The following is a 25,807-nucleotide window of genomic DNA, read 5'->3' as shown; positions in this document are numbered from 1 at the left end:
AATACTGTACCTTATCGGAGTCGATGAAATGATGCGGTTGAGGTTGAAGAAAGTTAATGACGTTCAGCTGAGACGTGACGGGGAAAGCGGCAGTGACGTTGCTACCGGGACCGCCGTCGGTTACGCTCCTCACGGCGCTGTAAGTCGAACCTAATTGTAACGGCTTAGTCTCTAACGCGGACACAGCTTGCGACTGACAGACGACGGGAGACGATATGCATCCGTGGTTCGTGTCTATCAGACTGAACGCTATGCCTCTATCGGCAGCCGAGTCTCCGGTCATACTAGACGAAGCGATTTCCAATGTCTTACGCGTCGTGTAACACGGTATGTGCGGTATTTTATGAGAACTGAAACAGACGCAAAACAATATAAGACACTGTTCGATCGCGTTACAAGCGCGTGCGTAAAAATAAATTTACCTTATGAGTTCCATCTCTGTTCCGTCGTCGTCATAATACGCCGCCGTAGTCGAATACGTCGATTGCGGGCTGCTGACGATGGAACGAGCAGGCGGCGAAGGAACGCGTTCGTTCTCGTTAGCGGCAACGCGAAGAACCATGTGATCCGATGAAGAGTCCGAGCTCCCGAGAGGCGGTGGATTTACGCACCTGACGGTCGCTATATAATCGCCGCCGCCGCCGATTTGACTGCTCACTCCCGATCCGTATCTCACATCCTCCAAAAAGCTATGGCGGTTTTCGGTCACCCCGAAGTTTTGCTGAAACGGACGTCGATTATGCACGATAGACGCAATAGAAAAGAAACGCGATCGAGGACGAAATATTCACCTGATCTACGTTAGCGGGAAGGCTTCCGCCATGATACGACCGCTGCGAAACCGGCACTGTTCGACGGTGGCGAGTTTGAGGTCTGGGAACGCGCGTGTCCGGACCAGTGCCCGCACCGGCCAAGTCTTGCAAGGATCCGCTGTGAGGAAACGTCGCTAAGCTACGTTTGACGCGTCCCCTTTTGCCGCTGGCGCCGCCACTGGAAGTGCCGCAAATACTGGTGCGTCCGTGAAGATACTCATCTTGTTCAGCCTCATGCAAAAGATTCTGTAAACGAAAAAATTTAAGAAACTTGTATAACAAATAAGCAAAGAATATCGATCGAAGGTATCAGTGACTGCTTCAATACTTTACGAAAGACACTTACCGCACTGATTTTGGAAGAAGTCCTATCAGTACGGCTATGACGGAAATACTGAGCGAAATTAATTTCGAACTTGAGTTATTTCGAAAGCTAGATATCGAATTCCAGAGAAAAGATAAGCAATTCTTCTATACCTAAAACTTTCTCTTTCGCATTATCGAAAATTAGGTAGAGCTACTTATCATTATCGCACCTTATCTCTTAGGAAATTGAAAAGATTATCGAACGATTAAAGAGGTTCAGAGCAGAGGTCAGGCAAATATTTGTGTTATAGCATTTAATAACAAATATTTCATAAAAATATTTAATACAACAATATGATACTGTTAACCCGACGAAACCCACCTTGAACAAGTTGCTCTTTCCCTCCCGGTCTTTGGGCCTCTTGTAGTTGACGGCCTCGTCCAGCAGAGCTTTGAGCTGACCCTCGTTCAGGTCCTCCAGCTGCCCGCTGTCCTGCAAGCGAACAAACACAGACCGTTGAAGCGACGAGACGACACTGGGGCGAGCGCCGGAGAGTGCACAGCGCGAATCGCTCGACGATTGTGACAATACTAACCGGCGTAAACATTATAATATTACACGGCGATAGCGGGCGGAGCGATATCGGAGCGATATCGAGCGGACGACGTTCGCCTCCCGACGCGGCGAAAATAAACACGGAACGAGCTCCGCGTGACATTGAAAGGTGGGACGCGTCAAAAGTAGGTCCTGTTGCGCGAGGCTGCGGGTCAGGGACCCGCGGTCTGACGTCATCGTCGCACCCGCCACCCCCGGCTGGCGAGGGTGGCAGCCGGTCGCGTATTAACTTAACCCTCGTATCCGGACGTTTGTTTTCAATTCGAGACGACCGTGTGTACGAATCGAAACATATGGTTCCATTTTTCATCGATCCCTTAATTATATCATCCAAGATTAGGAATTGTTTACGCGTAACCGCTTAATTTAATAATAATCGGCAAACGTCTCCTATAAATGAGAATGTGACCAGACGTCCTCCTTTGATGAATCAAAAATTTTCGAAATGACCTTTTATGAAATTCAAAATTTCCGTGATGACCTTTTTTACAAAAAAAATCTGGTCACCTTACGGAATAGCGTAGTCCACATATGGGCAAACCTACGGCACGCGGGCCGGTCCCGGCCGCTGCCTTGAACCATCTTACACGCATTCCCCAGACGATGTATTACATTAAAACGGAATTTTCTTTCGATTAAATATGCCCACAAAATGTGCTGCACGACCTTAGCCTTTTCGAAAAACTCGCGACGTTTTCCCGCTTAAAAACAACACGCGGGAAGAAAGATGACGTAATTTATTTTCGAAGACTATCTAGTATAAACATTTGCAATCGGAAATAAATTCCTTATTAAATACTGTTAATGACGTTACGGTTGTGTATTTACTTCCTAATACGATACTACCAGTATTTTACAATCCATCTTTATATTTAAAAAATACTTTAAATAATTAATATATTGTTCATATTTTTTTTTTATTTATTAAAATATTAATTATTTAAAGTAATTTACATGCTCGTAATATAAAAAAACTTTTTCAACTGTTTTAAAAAATATATTACGAATTCGACATTTGAAAAAAAGAGAAAAAATCTTGAAGTAGGTCACGACTATATAGACCAGCTTACCATAAATGATTTAAAATATAGAGCAAAGCACGACTTGTTTGGTCTCGCGGCGGTACACCGCTCACCCAGAAAGATTTTTCGATTGCATTATTTTATATGAAAGATATAATACATTACGGTCCATCCACGCGTTTTCGCGTGATAGCGAAACTTCGCGGTCAATTCATTCCCATGTTTTCGAGGGTTAAAAAATAAAAAAAAGGATTTGGGCATCAGTTCTTGTGTTATCTGAATTTTATATGGATATAGATGTGTAAGTCCAGATGCGAAATGCGCCAAAGGGAGCAATTTTTTTCAGTACGTTGCGTATTATTCGCTCAGTTGGACAATGAAATTAACCATAATCTTCCTGTAAATTTTGATAGAATTGTTATTTCTGTAGAACAATTGAACAATTTTAACGTGTTGAGCGGTGGTTAAGCGATCCATTTCGTAAATGTGTTGTTGCTAACTAACATTCGACACTTTGAATACGCGTGATTATTGACAGCTGTCTGATTTACAACGCTGCCAACATAAAAAACTCGAATCGGATTATCATGTAGTGAAGTTTAATACAATATAAATAATATACTGCATACATAGTACGTCACAAAGGTTCCAAGTGATATTCTACATAAGCCACACCAACTAATTATATTGTTGTCTTGACGCATTGGGGTAACGTAAATATTTTTTATGTAATTAAAATAACGCACAGGCACATTAAAAATTATGTCATAAATAGGAGCACTATACCGAAATACATGCCCTGCAATTTTTGAAGCACAGCTGCCACAAAAACAACATAGAAAACTCGAATTGGATTATCCTGTATATGTTTCTTAAATCGTTGCTATTTAATGACACCATTGCTCAAAATGAAAAAAAGATAAACTCGCACCGATACAAAATTGTGTTTTAAGTATTTTTTTATCTTAATTTATATTTTATTTTATTTATAAAACATCGAAATATAATAAAAAAAATATGTCAACATTCTATATTATAGCTTTAAACGATAAGAACCGAAAGGCTCAGGTTCGACCAACGACGGATTAAAAGCGGGAGACGGGGAAGAAACCCTTTTTGTTCAGCGATATTGTGTTTATAATATTTTGTAATGTTTGTTCTTTGGCAAAAAAAATATAGCATGAAAATGTGTGCTCTATTTCCAACTTGTATTTCCGCAAGCTACATAATTTGTATTTGCAATCCAACGTCTTGGTTGAAATGTAAATATTGAAATGCTTTTCTTGAATATTTCCTTGCAGTGACTTAGCGCGTATACGATGGAACAGCGTCCACATACATACCCGTCTAGCTATATATAGATATTATATACGTAAGACGACAGCGGCAACACAAGTTGCATCGAAATCTTTAGACAAACACAAATTTTCTTTTAATCGTCGGTACGGTTTTGCGATATAGTAGATAACGACACACAGCGACACATACACTGACGCTTGCAAACGTCATCCAGAAACGACATCAGATAACCTCTTCCTAATCGAACACGATCGACCGTGAAGTAATTTTTCGACCGATCGCATTATAAAAACAACAACAGTAATACTCATTTATTACAGCACATTACCGATGTAACGAATCGATAAGATCACGCGAGCCAACGATTGGCTGAGTTGTACGACGCCTAGCTAGTATGAAAGCAAGTACGCACATACTCGCAACACATACATACAACTCCACATATACACACGCTCGACTAGTTTACCAAATTTGATAACGAAATGCAATTTTTGCGAGTGTCGACAGGAGGACTGAACAAAAAAGCGGCATGACGCGGCGAAGATCAGAAATGACTTGCCACTACTGCCGCTGGAGCATATTTAGAGCAACGTTTGAGTCGAGAGCTAGAGCTCTAGTGATGTATTATGTTTATTGCGATTTTAGAAGCGATATAGCCCATTTAGATATTTGTGGTGGCGCAGCGGAAAAAAGGTTTAGTATCTATGAAAAGAAACACCGAACGTTGTAGATATGTCGAAAGCGGAGTTATCAGTAGATAACAACAATTTTACGTTTTAGGTATAATTCAATAGAAATTGATTGCAAAAAGTGTCATATCGCAATTTCTAAAAAAAAAATTATCACAAGAGCACCTCAAAACCACACGGTTAAAATGTTTATCTTAAATACCATAGTTTAAATCAGATAAAACTTGATCTTGTAATATAGCTTGATATCGGCTATTCAAGAAAATATTAATTCTGATTTTAAAAATATTAACTTTAAATAGAACAGAAATCGACTTGATCATATGACAATTGTATATGTTACGCGAATAACGTTATAAGTCAACTTCACAGGAGGTGAAAAATTAATTTACAGATTCATTTTAAGATTTTTATAAAATTATATTTCACAATTAATTCATCAGAAAGTATTTTCATATTTAACCTAGTATCTATATAACACGATATTGGATTTTGTCAAGAATGAACATTTTCAATTGTGGAATAACGTACAGTCCGTCCAAGATATGAACGCTCATCGTCACAGTATTGGTGAGAAAATATAATAGGGTGACGATGTGAAATTACAAGTGCAATTATTTTTTACTTTTTTAATTTAATTTGTTGAGGAAAGTGTAAAATATCATTTTCTTACTTATTTTGTTTATTTATATGCATATTTAACTCAAAAACATGAGAGCAGTTTTGGTATCACTCTCCAGGTTGAATATCTGTTTAATATAATATTTTTTTAAATACTAATAGAATATTACAGGAATTGATTTATTGATTACAAAATATCACAACATGACAATATTTTATAATAAAAATATAACATATTATAATTTTTAATTAAATTTACAACATATGGTCACCCTACACTTAAAACAGCCCTGATTCAGTATTGGTAACGTTCTCCTATCGGTGTAAACAAATTCGCGGAAAACTGTCTATTTCCATCACAACGATGATGAGCGTTAACATCTTGGATGGATCATTTATAACGTTTGTCGAAAACTTATCTACTAATATATAATTTTACAATTAAATACAAAAGATTTAATAAAAAAAATACTAAAACGATTAAATTTTTTAGAAAACTACGAATTAGAAATTAAAAACGTTACATTTTTTTATATTAAATAATTTTTGATTTGCCGGTAGATATTTTGCCAACTCTATTCAATTGAAAAAGTCGATATATTTAATTATATCGTAGGGGTTCTTCTCTGTAAACTTGTGCTGTAAATCACCATAACCACGACAATTACAAGAATGAACGTGAAAATAGTATAATATAAATAAAGTATAATTGAACGTACCACCACAATAGCCCTCGTTATGTCCAGAGAAAAATCTTCAACTAATCTTCGCGTAAATTTCGATACACAATTCGTATAGAATTTTGTATCGAATTCATAAATGTGTTGTTGCAAACTAACATTTGACACTTTGAACACGCGTGATTATTGACAGCTGCCTGTTTTACAGTGCTGTCATAATAATATGTATAGCTATTATGTTATAGCCGTTAATATAATTTTACGGCCAAGTGTGAAGAGTAGCTAGTAAACACATTACTTCGCTAGGATCATAATAATGCTGATTTTAAATCTGTTATTAGTTTTTTTAGTAATGGTATCACACACCAATCGACTACAAGAAATGCTAGAAAAAATGAATAACATATATATGAATCAAAGTATTTAATATTTCTGACAAGTACGACCATTTCAAAAAAATATCAAACGACTATAGATTACTGATTATAAAATTAATTAATTATAATTCTGATAAATCACCACAACATAAGTTTTCCTAGATTTACCCAATCTCTAGTAAATTATTAACATCGTAAATAAATTATTAAAAAAGCTTATTCACAACAATCTTCAAAAAATAATTAATCTGCACAACACCTTATAGCATAGTATTTTAAAGCTATCTGAAAAAAACATATAACCCAATTATAACATATTTCGTGTATTTATAAAACTATTTAAATCTGTACAATTGATTATTTTGAGTTATCGCAGTTTTTACTGATCGTGAAATATTAGGACTTTGGCGATGGTGTGGTTTCAACCTCAACCGTTGTGGTATCAGCAATTTAACCGCCAAACAAAAATCAAAATTTTGTTTTAATACACATTATCTAAAAAGAATCATTAATTACAATTACAATGAGTTTTATTATGCACAAATGTCAGGCACATTTGGTATTAAATCCCACCAAGGAATTATAATTTTTTTTTTAAGTATGAAAAACTGCTGGAACACACCATAGCACAATGTCATATAATGCAACACCATGACGTATTGTATGTACTACCAAACACTCCACGTTGTAAAAAACAATAGGTATTTGACATTCTAGTCATTTTTACTTTTAGACCCTCATTATTCAAATTAGGCAATGAAAACATCGATTTAATAACTTGAAGACTATCAAATCTAATCTGTGGCGATCAAATAGATAGGCTCGTGTAATCGTCCTTTTGGGAAAAGCGTGGAAAACTTTCGTAAACATTGCCAAAGCGAACAAAGACAAGGAATGATCCATCATGATCATGCATGATAAATCGCCATTGGATACTTTCTCTTCCAGATGGAAATGTATAATATAAAATCAATATAAACAGAAATAACATTTCGGCAGAACTTTGATTACGAATTGCATCAGGTAGTGCTCTTTGACTCGATCTAGGAATGACTGAATAAAATATATACCTGCAATGCAAAGCACGCAAGTCCCATTAAACCAGATATTTTACACATTTTTTTAGTGCTACATATATTCACAAACATGTGTGACAATATTTAAAACTCGCACGATATCGCTATTTATAACGTAAGCACGACGTTTCACAGTAATTTTTATAATCTGCAACTAGGGTTTGCAATAATACCGGTATTATCGAAAGTGATTACCGGTATTTAAATCATGATTATTACTTTGAATAATTAGTGAATAAAAGACAAGTACCACTCGCATGTTTCACTAAGATTATTGATAAGCAAAACATTCGTATATCCCGGCAATTATTGTTTCGATATATAAAATATTCTAATCACAGTAGACTCCCCAATAACACGGCAAATTAGGGTCGTGATATCTGAGTGTGTAGTTGTGGGACTAGAAAATACTCATACAAATACGTACGTACGAATCAGGCGCGTGAAGGCACCCAAATAGCATGTCCCAACTTTACCGTGTTATTGGGGGGCCTTCTGTACATTATTATTTCTTAAAATTTTTATACGATCCAGCACTGGCGATTTTGTAAGAATTTGTGACTTGTAGATTATTTTGTTTCATTATGAATTGTTTTTTTGCGATTTCAACTAAATCTTATTGATCAGATAATCTCTAAACATCGCTCACCAGAGATGCGAAACAAAAAGGAGCAATCATCAAATAGGGAAGCTCACTGTGATTAATAGAGAAATACTGACTAATAGAAAAACAAATCATAGAATGAAAAATACATACAAATACATACAGATAACACTACTAAGGTTAATCACATAAAATGAGCATTATTTAATTCCCCGCTTCTGCTTTCAAGTAATATAAGCTATGGAGATATTGTTTTAAAAAAAATAAAATATAATTTTTCGATTATACCGGTATTTTATTTTATAATACCGGTAGTGTCGAATACCTATTTTTGACCCAATACCGCAATTGCAATTCCTATTTGCAACCATCGAAGTACAATTTGTCACTGAGCTCTGATCGAAGTACACTGGCACGAGACTGACGCCAAAATTTATATGTAACGGCTAACTGATCGACTGTGCCAAAGTTTCCGGTTTTCAAAACATGTTTTGAACCGCAACCGCTTTGATACGCGACCGACGACAACATAAGATAAAAGACGCTGAAAAACTCTGTTTTTGAATAAAGGGTGAAATCTGGATTTCAGAAATCGTGACCGGAGATTTTATAGATGTTGCTAAGCGAAGTGAACAAAAAAGTCATAGTCAATCTAAGGAGGTGCAACAGGTGCAAAGCCAAAAGAATCGACATCGAGGATAAGGCATACATTTTAAACTTAGAATAGGATAATCTAGGGTAAGCATTAGTAAATACGATTTGATTGAGAATAATTTTTGATAATCCAAAAATTGTGATACGACCAAATAGAAGTTGTTTTCTTAAGTAAAAAAAACAATTTTCAAGAGAAAACCTTTATTTTTTTCTTCACGTGGGTCGTAGAATAAAATACTACTTTTTCAGATAATACTTCTAAGATTACGTGGTTAAATACATTATTTAATTTTTAATAAATAAAATATATATTTTCGTAGAAACATTAAATGTTCTTAAATAATACTTGCGTTTAATTCGTCAGTATTTAAATAGTCGATTCCGCTTAATTGAACCACCGGTTTATCGGGACAGACGTTTATTGGAGCCAAATCCCAAGGAACAGAAACAAAATAAAATAAATAATAGTAATTTACTTAGGTTATCTGAGGCACCATTTCGTTTAATTGAGATAGTGAACTTAAAATAAAAATAAAAATTGCGAAACGTCTATTTGCTGTTCACACCAAAACCTAACCTAATGTAGGTTCTAAAACTAATAATAGTTTTAAAACTTTTATTATGTTATGTCTGAAATACAATCGACGCCAACTCAACTCTCATGTGATATTTGATATTACACTATGTTTTAAAAATATTATAGCTATCCTTATCGGACCTTACATTACAGTAGATAGTGTAGTATATAGTTTATGCGCTTAAAATATATCAACTAACAGTACATTGTTTTTTTAGTTTTATATTATTTTTTTCCCACTGCGACGGCGCCGACAAGATTTTATTGCTTTTGACGTGGATTTTTGACTTCTGAGAAGGGATAATTGTTTTTTGCACTCTCCTGTTGGTCAAAATTCGGTTTAGATGTGCTTCATATGATTCTCACTTATTGTAAGCCGTAATAATGTTGGCCAACTGTACACAAGACAGGCTACAATTGATAAATTTAAAAAAAAATATTTGACGACTTATTATAATTGTTTTTCCCAGATTTTTTTTTTGTATTATTATAATATGTATACCTAGTATTTACATATTATTTATTTGTAATTCAATTATTTAATACTGTTTTAAAATTCATATTATTTTTTAATTTTACCTTAAATTTCGCTTATTTGGGACAAAGTATTTGTAGCTGAATGTGTCCCGATTAAGCGGAATCGACCATGTTCAATGGCGAGTGGTCAGTATAAATAATGAATAGGTCAGTTAAATAGATTTGTCAGTATATTTAGATTTTTTCAGTACAAACCTAATATAAACAAATTAAACATTATATCCGTTTAGGTTAGGTTTGGGTTTGTACAGCAAATGGATGTTTCGCAACTGTCAAATAAAAGCTTGAGGTTAAAATACATATCACATAATATAAATACTGATCATTTATTATTTATATTTACCTGTCTATAACGACCAAGTAATATAAATACTGCCCAAAAGTTTATTTAAATACTGACGAGACAAACACAAGTCTAAATTATGTAGCAGTTTTGGAGAACACATGTTTTGTTGCATATTTAAAATTAATATGGAACAACTTGAAATAAAAGATTCCATATTTTACAAATTGAAATGCACTACTTTGCTTTCACTGCATTGAAATGAATTATCAGACGGTTATTCAATCGTGTCAAGTGATGCAATCCGCCGAAAACCGCGTTAATAAGTGAAGCATTATCAGTAAAAGTAGTGCTACGCCGACACTTACTTTTGGGTATTTGTTTATGAATGTATCTTATACGTCTACACTAATATATTATTTATTAATAAACGACTTACACTTTCATATTCATATTTTTTCTATTAAAAAAATAGGGGCCCCAACGTGTAACCTTTGCACAGGGCCCGCTAAGCTACGGCTCCGCCGGCACCGACGTGGTGCAGGTCCGAGGCCCCACTCGCTACTTGGGGCCTTATCGCCAGTCGGTGGCAGGGCAACGTAATTATCGCGTCAGTACATCGAACGAAAAGGAAACTCATGCGACCTCGCACAGCCGCGGAAAGCTTCTTTCTGTTTAGGACTTTTCCAACAGCGCGCCGAATATGGGCCAGTCTGCAGACATCTGGCCGAAGACGACCATATTGTGTAGCCGTTACAAATATGACGTTGCGAAACTCTATAGACAGCCAAAAAAACGATCGAGTAAGACAAGATCGATAAAGATATAATATGAGGAACATTAAACCACCATAAAAACATCTGGTGGTTCTAGCGAAAATAATGATCCTGTTTCATATTAAAGAATACATATACACATTCTCTAGCGTATAATCGATGATGTTTTACACAAGAATCATATAAAGCAAAAGAAGAGAAACGAGAAACATGGACAATGTCAGGAGAATAATTTTTTGAATTTCTAAAAAACCTCTGCAACTGGTTTGTAATAAATACGTGAACCATATTCTCAATGCAATCACAAAAATGTGGAATTTAAAGTCTAACTCAAACCATGTTTTTCTATGTTAATAAAACAAGGTGTAGAGCAAGTGTTTTTTTTTTATTTTCATTAACATAATAACGCAACCATCGCATCTAGAATTATAATATACATAACGGAAAATAATATATTAAAAGCAATAAAAAATATTCTGAAACATTTTGATGGTTGCTTTTTTATTTATCTTCAATAAAAAAAGTTGTCGGCTATATACGAGAAGAAAATCTTGCTTATTGATCGAGGTAACAAGAGGAACGGAATACATATAAACCCTTAGAAGTGCTCAAAATGCCCAAAATGATTTTACCATCTCAATTTAAAGGCATCTATGTCATGCCTAATATATTTAACATTTTATGAAGCCATTTTAAAAAAATTGATGATAAAATTTCCAGTATTTTATTTCATTAGCTAGTCAGAGACACATATACTAAGGTAATAATATTTAGTAATTCCTAACTATTTTACCTGGAATTATTAAATTACAAAAATATTATAGCTATCCTTACCGATATTGCTACGAACTTCTGATATAAGTGTTAATCAAAGTACATTCAAACTGAATTTAGATCAATAGGAGAATGCAAAATTAATTATCACTTCTCAGAAGTCAAAAATTCACGTTAAAAGCAATAAAATGGTGTCGGCGCCATCGCAGTGGGAAAAAAATAATATAAAACTAAAAAAACAATGTACTGTTAGTTGATATATTTTAAGCGCATTAACTATATAATACACTATCTACTGTAATGTATCCGTTTTATTATTATTTCAGAGGCGTGCCGCATAATAAGCGCGCTTATAATATCTTATATTATTTACCACATATTTATTGGATATTGCGTAGCGGACATAAGAACCTTTCTTTATTAAATTGTATAAGAGCCGCGTAGTGAGCTTTTTTTTAATTGTATAATCCTTACTACATATCATGGCACTTACATTTAATCGTTTTTTTTTAAATACACATAACAAATTATCGCTGAAATTAAACGGAACCATTTTCGATAACGGACAAGCAATAGCGCTCGGAAACTACTGATATGTGAAAAAGTACAACGAACTCAGTCGAAAGTGCAGCGGCGAGAACGCTCACACATTTCGTTCGTTCAGAGGAATTTTTGAAACTTATGAGATAGCAAAGACGCCACAGAAGCGTACCGGCAATGGCCTAGCCGCAGACTAGCAACACAACACCGGTTGTGGTTTAAAAAGTTTGATCACCGCTGCCAGCGCCAGGTTCAGATGACACTATCTTGACTCTGGATTATCACTTTTAATAATACTTTAATTCGCGACCTTCTCTAATTGTTACGACAGAGAAGTTTTTATCAGTCGTCCCACATGCATTCTAAATATACACCGTTATGATATACGTCCTTATCTCTTTCGCTGCATGTTTCGTGTTAAATAAGGATTGTGAATGAACTAGCAATTCAGTGAGATGGGCAAGATTATTTTTAGACTATAAAATTCACTTTGTGAACTAGATTGTATTTGCATCAAAGGCGATATAAGGAGTTTCTTTGTACGAAAATACCCATAGGAAATGGGATAAAGAACGCAAAAGGTTAAAGCGAAACATGCCATCATGGTACAGTGGATACATATTGTACCTGTATTGTTATCTACGATACTTCGACGATGTTTCCACAGTTGCACTTCCAATCGGGTGCACTTTAAAGGTATTGCATAGTATCAAGTAAAACTAAATAATACTGTACAATAAAAGTGGTAAAAATTAACCGTAAGTGTTTTTTACTAAAAGAAAACATAAGCTTAATTATATTTTTATGAATTTGTGAAATCAAATGGCATGTCATTATATGTACTTAGATCTACTAACACAAAGGCTTTGTCACAAAAAGAAATCACTAGTTATAATAAATCATAAAAATGTAAGCAAAAATAACACGAGTCCTAAGTATTTTTTTGTGTCTAAAAAATCGGAATTAGTGATAATTACATAATTATAATTCCGATCATCAGATATATTTACCTAGATTTTCCTAATTTCACGGATGAATATCGTGATGATTAATTAAAATGGAGCTAAGTCGCACATATCATTTATTAAAATTCTCTAATGAGCTACTTCATTTTATTTTATTTTATTAATGTAACTTATCCATGAAACAACCCTTTATAAAGGGTGCTATTTAACAGGAAATTATTTTGAGATATGTGCATTAAAATAAATACTTTGTTCAATAAAACGAATTTTTTATGCATTTATGTACAGTAAATCTTTGGATTTTTTCTTCGGAAAAGTATTCGTTGCAGTTATTCAAATCTACTGCAAGCTAATATCTTATATGTATTAAAAAAGGGTGACTTATCCATGAAAATTTTGGTGAATCGTCAAAATCTAGGAACCATATCTTTTCGACAGATTTCAGTGATTCAAGCAACAGTCAAACACCGCAGATGGTCCGACGCCGGGGCTTCGCCCTTGGTCAGTCTGGTCTCCTCTATCATATGGCGTCACTAGATATCGCCCCACAATGACTGCATTTACAATAAATTTATTTATTGTAATTTAAAAAGCTAAATTGCAGATTTGAAGAAAAAAATTAATATGTTGTCAAAACATATATTGAATAGAATACTAGTGCATCTAAAATCATTTTATATATAATACAAACAAGTTATTTTTGCACATATTTAGAAAATAATTAATAAATTCAGTTTAAAAATCATTTATACTTTTTTTATTTTCGCACTTTCGCGGTTTTTAAATATTTAAAACATCATGAAACCGCCAAACTTCGAAGAATAATAAAATAAAAGTCGATTTCAAAATACATTCATGATAACTTATAACATAAAAAAATAGTTAGAAATTGAAAATCACACGGATATAAAAGGCAAATTAAACACGTAATGTGATCTCCCATACTCCCACTACATGACTGTTATATATAATTATATCGAAATAATCCTCCTTAATATTATCCACAAGTACTGATACCGGTAATACAGGTATTGGGGCAAAAATCGACCTTCGGTATTACAGGTAGTATAGAAAAAAATATTTTTTTTAAATCCGTACATTATATTTACTGAAAATGATATCTCCATGCCTTAGAACTACAAAAACAATGATTCCCATATTGTTTGAAAGCAGAAGCAGAGAATAAAATAATGCTCATTGCAACCAGTAGTACAACGGCGTAGGATATCAATGAAAAATTAAGCGTATAAAGTATTTTTAGAAGTACCTGAATGTAAGGAATATTGTTTGTTATTAACACAAGACAGACGGATAAATGTCGGCATCTTTAGTCGAAATTTAACTTATATTTCCAAAAATAAATAATACGAAGACGACAATAGTTACTACATATTCATATCGTTCCGACTCTTGAATCCTTGGATTTTTTCGCAAAATTCGCAAGCATGTATCAACATTCAACAATATATTACAGCATGAACTAGTGTTAAAGCATTCAGTTTGACTTTTAATAAATAAACGTTATTTAAATCTCGCGATGACGCGTTTACAGAATAAATTAAAGCACACACATTAGCCTTTTAGACATAGTATATTAAATAGATTGACTGGCTCGCTTATATAATGTAGCACACGTTGTAATGCAGTCTGTAAGCTCAATGCCACACCGATAACGCTCACGTGCTCCGTCTCTCATCTCGAGACGATGAACCCAGATTGGCTCAACCCGGCTACCCTTTTAGATGCGTCCAAGGTCTCGCATTAAACAATCCCATATACACACGCATGTGATAAATAAATAAAAGAGGGGCGTGAGAGCCCCCACGGGTAACTCGGAATCCGATATCCAGGTCACGCGGCCGAGGGGGGCGACGATGGCGGCGCCTCCTAGCGCAGCCTCCGCGGATAATCGATTATCGATCGGATCAATGTCACCTTGGTGTAGTGTAATAGTGGCGGTGTTATCGCACCGATCTACAAACGCGAGAGATCGAGTGTTTTTGACCCGACGCTTATGCAACGAACGAAGCCGATGCGATCAGATATAGAATCTGAGCGCGAAAAGTGGTGCTAATTGTCCGTTCCGGTTCCGCTATCGATCGACGCGTCTCTCTCTGAATAGATCTTGATGAACGAGTCAATCTTTGTTTATTCTACAACATCAATATTAGCTTTCGTAAACTTCAAAATCCAATTAACTCGGAAGAGCAATTTGGCAAAAATGACACACCTGGAATCTGGGTCAGTGCAAATTTAAAAGCACCACCATAAAATTGAAACTGAAAAAAAAACGTACATATAATTTAAATAAACTCTCCGTTACCGGATATTTGTTAAGAGATTATCCTAAGCAATGTATCAAAAGTGTGTAGCATATGCTAAAGATAATTTTCGTATAAATTATGCATTCATAAGTTTTTAACGCCATGTTAGTATGACGACAAAATTATTATTGCAAATTTATTGAATAACAACACTTTATAAAGGATGCTATTTAACAGGAAATTATTTTGAGATATGTGCATTAAAATAAATCCTTTGTTCAATAAAACGAATTTTTCATGTATCTTTGGATTTTTTCTTCGGAAAATGATTCGTTGCAGTTATTCAAATAATGAGCTACTTCAAGCTAATATCTTATATGTATTAAAAAAAGGGTGACTTATCCATGAAAATGTTGGTGAATCTTGCAAATCTAAGATCCAGATCCTTTTGCCAGAATTCAGTGATAAAGGATTCGTGCCACAGTCAAACACAGCAGATGGGCCAACGCCGGGACTTCGCCCTTAGACAGTCTGACCTACATAAAATGCACCTCTGAATAGATCCCTAAAGTTATACATAATATGTATTGAAAGTTCGCTAATAATGAGATACTTCAACTCATAGAGAATATATTTTATATAAGACTTCCAAGCCGTTAAAAATCTAAACCGATTAACCGGTTTTTTGATCATTTATAAAAAACGAAAACCGGCTTTTTTTTACTCGGTTAACAGTTTTTTACGATTATTTTTAAAATAAATATAGAATATTAATTTTCTCATTAAAAATATAAATAAAGTAACACAATATCGATGAATAAATTCCTAAGCGAAGCGGCTGCGATAAGAATGCAGTTTCTCAGAAAAACTGTTACAAAAGATTTTTTGTAAAATACTGTGAGGTAAATATTAAAATAATTAATATTCTACGGCCGTCAATTATGTCGGAGATTATAAATATGGAATAATAAATGTTTATAAATACATTCATACAATGTTACTTTGTCTTATTCTCAAAATGTAGTCCTTTTCAAAGAAAAAATGTGCGCGATTTAACAGTGAATTATTTTATGAAATATGTGCATTTAAATAAATATTTTGTTCCATAAAACGAATTGTTTGTGAATTTATCTAAAGTAAATCTTCAGATCTTGGGGTGTTCACCGTACTGACCAATTGCTCACGCCTAATCTGTCCAACTGTAATAAGCAAACAATTCGTTTTATGGAACAATTATTCTAAGCATTGCTCATTACAAAAATTTAAAATCTACGAAATATATTAATTTTTGGAGGACGGTAAAAGCCGATTAATCGGTTTTAATTCGTTAAAAAACAAAAACAGTTTTTTCGGACGGTTTTTTGGAAGCCCTACTTTTATATACATAACAAAAAAAAGATTAACAGCGTGTCTTATAATGAACCAAAATTTGTCAAAAAAGTTTTGGCGACAAAATCAAACAAGCGAATGAGATAATTATTAAATACGAATTATTAAAAATCACTATTTGAAAATGTTACTGAAAAAATTAAGTGCGTATTGTGGACACACAATTTTAGTCCCTCCTATTCCACAACGGATCGGAAAAGGTGGAAGATTCTAAAGGGCAAAACTGACCACCGGTTGTTGCGCCATGGAAGAAGAAATACTGAAAGACTAGAGTTTATTCTACGAGATAATATAAATAGTTGAAATGAAAATACAAAGATACTTTAATAATTAAAGGTAACTACGAATTTATTTCGTTTATATATGTTTCATTTAATAAAACATATAATTATCATATATTATATACATACATACATACTTCTAGTTCTAATAATTATACCTTTAGTTAATTATTATTTTTTTATATTATATTAATGTATCAATTTATGTAGTATACTTTTTACAAAAGAAAGAATAAATATTCTAAATTATAGTAGAAAATAATTTTTTAATACAAATCAAAACATTTTTTTTTAATTAATCTGAACCGAAAAAAACTTAATTTTTTCGGGTACCGATTTTTAAATTTAACCAAAAAAAAATAACGGGTTGAAGCCCTGATAATAATTCGACGGTATTTGTATAAATTTCTTTTAAATATAGGTTTTATCAGAGGGTCCTTTACTTTTGCACAGTAGTGTATATATTTAAATACGTGCATTCCTTAAATAGAAATGAAAAAATAATGATTTGAATAGTAGACTTATTACAAAAGAAAGAATAAATGTTCTAAATTATAGTATAAAATAAATTTTTAATACAAATAAAAACATTTAATTTTTTTAAATTAATCTGAACCGAAAACATCGTTATTTTTTTTTAGGAACCGATTTTTTTAAATTTAACCGGAAAGAAACCGAAAGTCCTGATTCGACAGTATTTGTACATATTACTCTTAAACAATAGTTTTATCAGATGGTCCATTACTTTTGCACAGTAGTATATACATTTAAATACGTGCATTTTTAAATTTAAGCATTATAATTATAATATCATATGTCTATGTAAATCAGTTATATAAATGCAATTAATCAAAGCGTTAACGAATGATAAATCTTAGCGAAAATATCGACATAATTGTATAGTATTATCAATATGAAATTTATTATTGTTTAATACGTATGTATACATCTAAAAACAAAACATGTTTTATTAAACTACCGATAATCCTGAAATATTATTTCTGTGATAAAAATCTTGTTATACGGTGTTCTTATAATATGTAAGTATATAAATTCAACTAATACAATCAATGACTGCTAGTGATATATTGATTAGTAATTAGATAAACGTGGACAAATACATTGTATAAGTTGCCAACTTCCACATTCCTTGTTAACCAGCTGCGCCTATTCTCAGTTTAATGTATTCCTTTCAACTGTTCCAAGTGTGTTGATTCTTCCGGAAAAGGGGTTAATGTCACGAACGTCACCATCGACGTTGACGTTTACGCCGGATCAACACATCAATCATAAACAACTCAAATTTTCGACAGTTTAAAATTGAATAACACTATCGGCGAACCGATAACAGAACACAAATTCGAATTGATGCGGTGCATTGATCAATCGTTCGCAAACCTAATTGGTCATACAAGAGCAAGTTTGTTTGCATTGCCAAAACCGCATCATAAAATAAGACAAAAAATTCAAGACGAAATAGACACGGAAGTATGCAGGAATTTTCTTATTGATGTTTATTGGCACAGAATATCATATTTATATGTGTCATCCGATCGTCGCATGACTGATGATTCGCATAGATATACGTCACGTGTGAAAGACGCGAAATAAAAATCGTTTTGTCAACTGTGCAAGTCTTCTCAAACTACGTGACACTATCGAACATCGACAGCGTGCGGTTAACCGCGAAATTCTTTACAAATGACCGCGTATATATTTAGACTCAATGGTGTGTTGTTTCGCTTGTATGCACTGTATACATAGAGGTCTTTATTACATACCCTCGTAAAATTCAATACTAATATATTCATATATAATTAGTATTAATTAAGCAATTAAGTATGTTATCTTATCTTTAGATACAAACATGCCACATATGTCGCTAATGAAGTAAATAACCAAAATGATATAATATATGTTGAAATTCCGGTCCGATTTTGGCGAAAAATCTAGTAAGCGAATTCGACACCGATCCAAATTTAGATAACCGTGATTCAACCGATGCTATTACTCTTCTACACCCCGGGGATTTAGATACCAATGATAAAAGATAAGATAAAACATATCTAATATAAGATATAAAAGAACCAAAACAAGAAGATCTTCGTATTTTTTTAAGCAGTTAATTAAATACAGTCGGACTAATTTAAGCTATTGTGAGTCGTCTCTTTAAATTACTTCGGAACATTAACGTTTAATGAGATATATCGTAGTATTATTAAAATACGCTGCTATAGTTAGATATGCTAGGTCAGTAACTTTGCCAACATTTTGTAAACTATATTTGACACTAGTTGATAAAATGAGCGATAACATGAGCAGGTAGGTTGCATATACTTGTCGCTCTAAAAAGAGATTAGTGGTTATCAAAATTCTAATGAATTAGATGAAAAAACATATTGTATTTTTTCATATGTATAATATAACGTAAGTGCAAAGAATTACGAGTATAAAGTATATTAGCATGGGTTGAGCGTGAGTCTTACATTTATCACAATTTCGCGACATGCAGGACAAGTTTATTCGTCACGCCAGAAGGCATACAAACGCACGTGACGATCGGAGATTTTTACGGATTGTGACCATTTGCAAATGGACCTAAACAAAGAACAGTCGGTGTCTATACAATACAAAAACAGGCGGGTCAATGTGGCTAGCAAATATCAGGTGGCAGGTGAGTAAAGCATTTATACTTGCGACTTCGAAAAATAACAAATTACGCTATTAATCAAAGCCGACAAACGGGCACATTTAGATATACATCCAGAGACAGAGATTTGCGAGCGATCATCATCACGAAGCGCAAAAATAGTGCGACGGTGCGTTTTGATATTGCACGTTTTTTTCCCCACCTCACAGTCGCCATCGTTCATCCGGTGTATTTTTGGAGGCGTTTTATACATACATGAGCTCTTACATACATCATATACATAGTACGCGCGCACTCGGGCGATCGCGTGAATATCTGGATTCCAGAGAACCCACAATGTCGCGATTATCGATACGCGCGACCACCTGTTGCCGACAGAGGCCGTCCGTCTCGAGTCAAGGTACGACACATACGGCGAGTAATCAGAGTCCTTTATAGGCGGACCTGGAAAATATGATAGGATGCATCTATCAGTTGAATTATCAGGCCAATCGACACATGTCAAGTGCGTGGGCGCATTCGCGTGTTACTAATACGTCGAACAGAAGAAGACGGACTGTCGACTATCCGCGAATGAATTATTAATCGTTATGATAATGACGATTTACGAACCGACTTCGCTATATGCAGATAAACAGCGAAGTCGCGTGCGCTAAACGGAGGCGAGTACATAGTCACATACAAATGTAAATTCAGTTAATCAGAGAAATCCCTGAAAACTGCCATATCAAGAAGAGTGCAAAGTATAATTTTTGGCTACACCGTAGAGAAGATAATATTATGTTATCGAATATTTTATGCAGGTCTTAGAAACCATGGTCTTTTACCTGCTTCATTAAATTATTTGTTTCTTTTCCAATAGCAAATAAAATTGATTTACTTATTTTTATTCCTGATTTGAGTTTAATTCTGTAAGGATATTTATTTTTAAATCAATATAATATCGCGTTGCGGACAAACCATGGTCTTAAAATATGTTTATTTATTTTTTTAATATGTCGACAGCGAGTTTTTATCTTTTATGGAAAAACATTACTAAGAACTATTTTTCTATATTATTTTTATTTTAGTCAATAAGTGTGCAAGGAGTTGCATCTTTCATAAATATAGTTATTGTTTTTCATGTTTTTGTCAATAAAATAAGGGTGAAAATATCGCATTGTTCGTTCAACGTGCGCATGATTGTCTCGTCGGAGAAACAAACATACAAAAAAAGTACAGTTAAAACTCATAGCGTCAATTGAAAAAAGATATTTAAAGACACTTTTTTCAGTGTTGCTTGGCCCATTCGAAACTTTTCAAGTCATTTAAAATAGCTGTTACACCTTTATTTGTAAACCGCCTACTTCACAACGCAATAGAAACAATTTTTTTGTCCGGCCGAGGGGTCATTTTGCGTTTTCGTTCACATTTATGTCGTTGTAGGGTTGCTCTCCACGTGCTATTATTTTTTTTATTCTCATCACTACTAACGAGCTTCAAATCTTTTAACGCACAGTATTTATTTCCTATACATTAGTTTATTACAAAGTATCAAAATTAGTAAAAATGTTGGAGTGGTCCAATTATTTTGTCAACCCAGAAAATTATACGCCAAAGTTAAAGGACGATCAACACGATCAAATGCTTTGGCAATGTCTAGGAATATTGCTCATGTGAACATTCATCCGACAAAGCCAGAGAATATGTTGAAAAAATATTAATTTCTCCTGAAGCAAATATCCTACAGCCTATTAAAAATTTGATCCTTTTTTAGATGTTGATGTCTAGAATTACCATACGTCCCAGTTTGATTGGGATTGTCCCGGTTTCACAAAGTTTCCGAGATGACATTATTTTTATTTTAGCTTCATTAGCATCGTAAAATAAACAAATATTTCCGAGATAATTTTTTTTAGCTGTTCCGGTTTAAAACTTCATAATTACGGAAAGACTAATGACGTCGGATTCGGCAAAGCATATACATCGGAATTCGGAAACTAGAAGGTTAAACTTCTATATGGATACTAAGGTTTCCAAAAAGTTAAAACCAAAACCGATTAACCGGTTTTTCGGTTATATTAAAAAAAAAAGAAAATCTGCTTTATTAACTTAATTAAATTAATTCTTTAAAATTATAAATAACGCACAAAATTGATGGATAAATTCCTAAGCGAAGCGACAGCAATTCTCTTCGCATCAACTTAGAAAAAATCATTAATTGTGGAAATGCATAATTATGACGTTTCCGAAGAATCACTTTAAATTATTCGAATATACCAAACAGCGTATTGTAAATATCAAAAAAATATAGATTGGGAGATTGGAATTAATTATTATAATATAATTATAATTCAGATCGATCGATCATCACAAGATAGGTATTCCTAGATTTTCCTAATCTCGCGGATGAATATCGTAGTGAGAAACTAAAATGAAATATGTCGAGAAAACACAGGAATTCCCGGCTTTTGTTTCGCCTCGTCTTTCGAGACTTGCAAAAAATAAATAAAACAGGACTTGAAATCTGATTTCCTACTTAATAAGTTGTCTGAAATTAACACATTTTATAATTAAAAAATAAAAGATTAATAGAGAAGATTTATTAGAACGACTTTTATCTAATTTTGATTGTTAACTAATAAAGTGAATACTAATTACGATTTAATAAATATGTCGTCAAAAAATAATTATACAAACAAATAATAACCGACTCGTATTATTCGGGTCAGAATTTTAAATGGTAAGAATTATTTTTACAGATGGTCAGAATAATTTTTTTTAATCAGTGTTTATTACAGTTCATTGGTCAGTATTAATAAAAAATAACGAGTATTTGAAGTATATGATCTACATTTTAACCTCAAGGTCAGTTTTATGTTGACAAATGGTCAGCATAATCATAATCAATGACACTATCATTTAGATATCAACACAACAAGCCAAGCGTGCTTTCCTCCGCCGCTCTTTCGTTATTCCCGCTTCGTCCGAATTCCGATGTATATGCTTAATACTTTCGCGTCCTACATACAATTAAATAGATTCGTTGAGAGTTATTCATGGAGTGTTCAAGTTCTGACTACCCTGTCAAACAGTTGTGGTGCGAGCGAAATATTTTATAAGATATTTTTAAAATAAATAATTTATTGCGCATTTATATGTAAAATAAATGGTATAATATTTTTTAATTCAAACGATCTGAATAATATTAATTATGACTAGGATGTTAATAAAATTCTGACCGAGATTTGATTTTTATTCTGACCTAAAATTGATTTAAATTCTAACCATTTAATTTTTTGCCATAATAAAGCACCAGAAGATTTTTCAAGTAAATAATAATGAATGTAAACATGAAAAGAATGTAAGAATTTGCAACCAATCGGAGAACAGACAGTCTTTGTTCACAATTAAGTCAACATCAACGGAAAGCGAAATGTTTTCGCGGTCGTTGTATATCGACACACCTTGGGGTGAAGTATTTTTTTTATTCAAGTTGTTATAAGACAAAAGTAATAATAGTATTATTTTTGCTCAAGCAAGGGGGAAAACTCAAGATATTGCTTCACTTCGCTAACGCCCCTGGACACACTTTAAAACCGCATGAACGCTTTTTGCCACCGTGCAAAAACAAATTGCGCTTTCGAGACCGACCGACGAGCGATTCAAGGTACAGTAGCGACCGAAAAAAGCGACGTTCGATATTCCAGATCCGGCGGAAATTGTGATCGCGTGTTTGGCGAACAGCAACTCAATCGCGGAGGTGCTACATTAGCCAACAACCGCGGTGTGTGAGTCACAGCGGCGAGAAAACGGCATGAAATCAAGCAGTTATAGTAGGCAACCGTTTGGGATGTATCATATGTGACGACTCGTATGAAGCGATTGCTAACAAGGGAAACCAGCGTAGCGCAACGAAGCATGGAAAGATCGAACGCGAATACCGAATGGAATGCGTACATCGTACGTGTGATATGAAGATGGCATTTCAGAACTCAGCTATAATCTTCTGCACATTAATCAATAAATTAAGTAACTTATTTATTCGCCTAGTCATCAATAACAACAAATTAAATCAACATTGCAACAATTTATCATCCAGTCAAAATACAATTAGTGTTGGGAAATTACATTAACAAACAACAACGTCATTTTCAAGTAAATAAATATACCAAAATTACTAATTTAGTTTATTGTTTTCGAAAGAAAAACAACTGATCACTCAATGTTTGCCTTAATAGAAGCCGTAATTAATTTTTAGCCATGAACCTCTTGTAATAACCAGTCATTGTTATCCTGACACACTTTTTTATGCAGAAATGCGGTTAATAATGTAAAAGCTACGTGCGCTAATATTGTTCGGTGTGTATAAATAAGTCAAAACATGCAGACATTAAAAACCAAATCCATCACAGTTATACAAAGGTATAATTTATCTACCGATCATTTCAGTTCGCGAAGGTTCAAATTTATGAGGCCATATTCCAAACGACAACTTACATAAGCCATGTAATAGCATCGACTAACGCAACAATGTCAAATATTACTAGAAAGCATTGCATACTTACCTGAAAAAGGTAAAAGTACCGCAAGCTTATTAACACATTGCAACGATAAGACGTATCACGCCCAAAACTGTTAAGTACAATATTCTTCAATACTGCAGGCTAGTTTTTTGTAATATTTTTACACGATTTTTTTTATCTAAGCCGCGATATTTTTTTCACGCTGTGTTTGGCTTTTAGATGATGAGTCGAAGGACCAGAGAAACAAACGAATTAATATTTATTTTGATTTATGTGTATGCAGTTTTATCGCGGCGTAGGCTTACGCGCATTTAAGCTGGGCGACTGCTAGGGTTATTCCAGTGAATGTACAATAAAGCCTCAGTTTATGACAATAAATGGTTCTGAAAACGTGCCCGTACTTTAAAAAATGTATATCAAAGCAATTTTCCCCATAAGAAATTATGGAAAATTCGTTTCAAAGCCCGAAAATATTGATTTAAAAATTATTAATACAAAACACGTTTATTTTTTATTATTTAAATTTATTATAAAATAATTTAATTTAATAATTATTCATATCAATATAACTGCTGTACATCACTGATAGCTCATTGAAATATTTTTCTTTTTGTGGAACTTTAACTAAGAACCTATACAATGATACTTATCCAGCAAATAAGCTAACGGTAAGCATGTCATGAATAAAGGAAAATTAAAGTTGAGATAGTTGGGCTGCATACAATACGATACTGTACCGAGCAGATTACAGGCGGCCCTCGACTTTCGAACGTTCGACTTTCGCACAATTCGCACATTTAAAAAAAAAAATTTTAATTAAATTTTTTTTTTTTTAAACGTTCTGATAGCGGTGAATCTTTTGCTTCAATCGGACGTTCGTATGATACAAACAGGTCTACGATATGTTCAATTTTGCAAAATAAAAATATAATTAAAGAATACGTTGAAAATTGTGGAAAATAAAGATATATTTCCACAATCTTTAATGATATGTTTCCAAAAAAACACAGCAAAAAAAAACATGGATGAAATGGAAAATCTTTGTCATGGTAGATCGATGACCAACATCAAAAAGATGTCCCTCTGAGTATTTCAATTATTCAAGCAAAGGCTCTTAGTTTGCACAAAGATTGGAAGGATAGATTAAAAAATATTTTAACACGGTTTTTCAAGCAAGTAACGGTTGGTTTTACAATTTTAAAATGAGGTATTCTTTTCATAATATTAAATTTACTGGAGAATCGGCTGATGCGGATAAAGATGCTGCAAAAGAATTCATTTCCTAATTATCCAAAATTATTGAAGATGGAGAATATTCCTCTAGCCAAATATTTAATGTAGATGAGACAGGTTTATTTTTGAAAACTCTTTAACAACGAAAAATATGAATGAAGCCTTCACGCACCTTGACAAATTTTTAAATATTATGGAAGATTGTGATCCCAATGGAGAACGCATATCTCAAGTGCGTGGGGCGATCAATAAAAACATAGCATGTTATAAAATACTA

At 33.6% G+C, this 25,807-nt stretch overlaps 1 protein-coding gene across 8 annotated transcripts in view; it reads right to left on the bottom strand.

Annotated features, from left to right (window-relative positions):
* Positions 1-25,807, bottom strand: part of LOC148232483 (uncharacterized) — a 45,666-nt gene that overhangs the window by 3,420 nt on the left and 16,439 nt on the right. For 4 of the 8 annotated variants that reach the window (XM_088191634.1, XM_088191635.1, XM_088191640.1 and 1 more), the window contains exons 2-5: positions 1,501-1,611; positions 792-1,058; positions 423-721; positions 11-350 (exon numbers count right to left, since the gene is read on the bottom strand). In XM_088191634.1, coding sequence (XP_088047760.1) covers positions 11-350; positions 423-721; positions 792-1,058; positions 1,501-1,611 — 1,017 coding nt within the window. Of the gene's footprint in view, positions 1-10; positions 351-422; positions 722-791; positions 1,059-1,500; positions 1,612-8,427; positions 8,520-10,592; positions 10,721-25,807 lie in introns of those variants that run through there. The other 4 variants (XM_088191641.1, XM_088191639.1, XM_088191642.1 and 1 more) reach the window with 4 other exon arrangements.

The sequence above is a fragment of the Plectrocnemia conspersa genome, unplaced genomic scaffold, assembly GCF_051122295.1.
Source record: "Plectrocnemia conspersa isolate PC_06_02 unplaced genomic scaffold, ASM5112229v1 ptg000009l, whole genome shotgun sequence".
Lineage (NCBI taxonomy): Eukaryota > Metazoa > Arthropoda > Insecta > Trichoptera > Polycentropodidae > Plectrocnemia > Plectrocnemia conspersa.
This window is presented reverse-complemented; position numbering and strand designations above follow the sequence as displayed.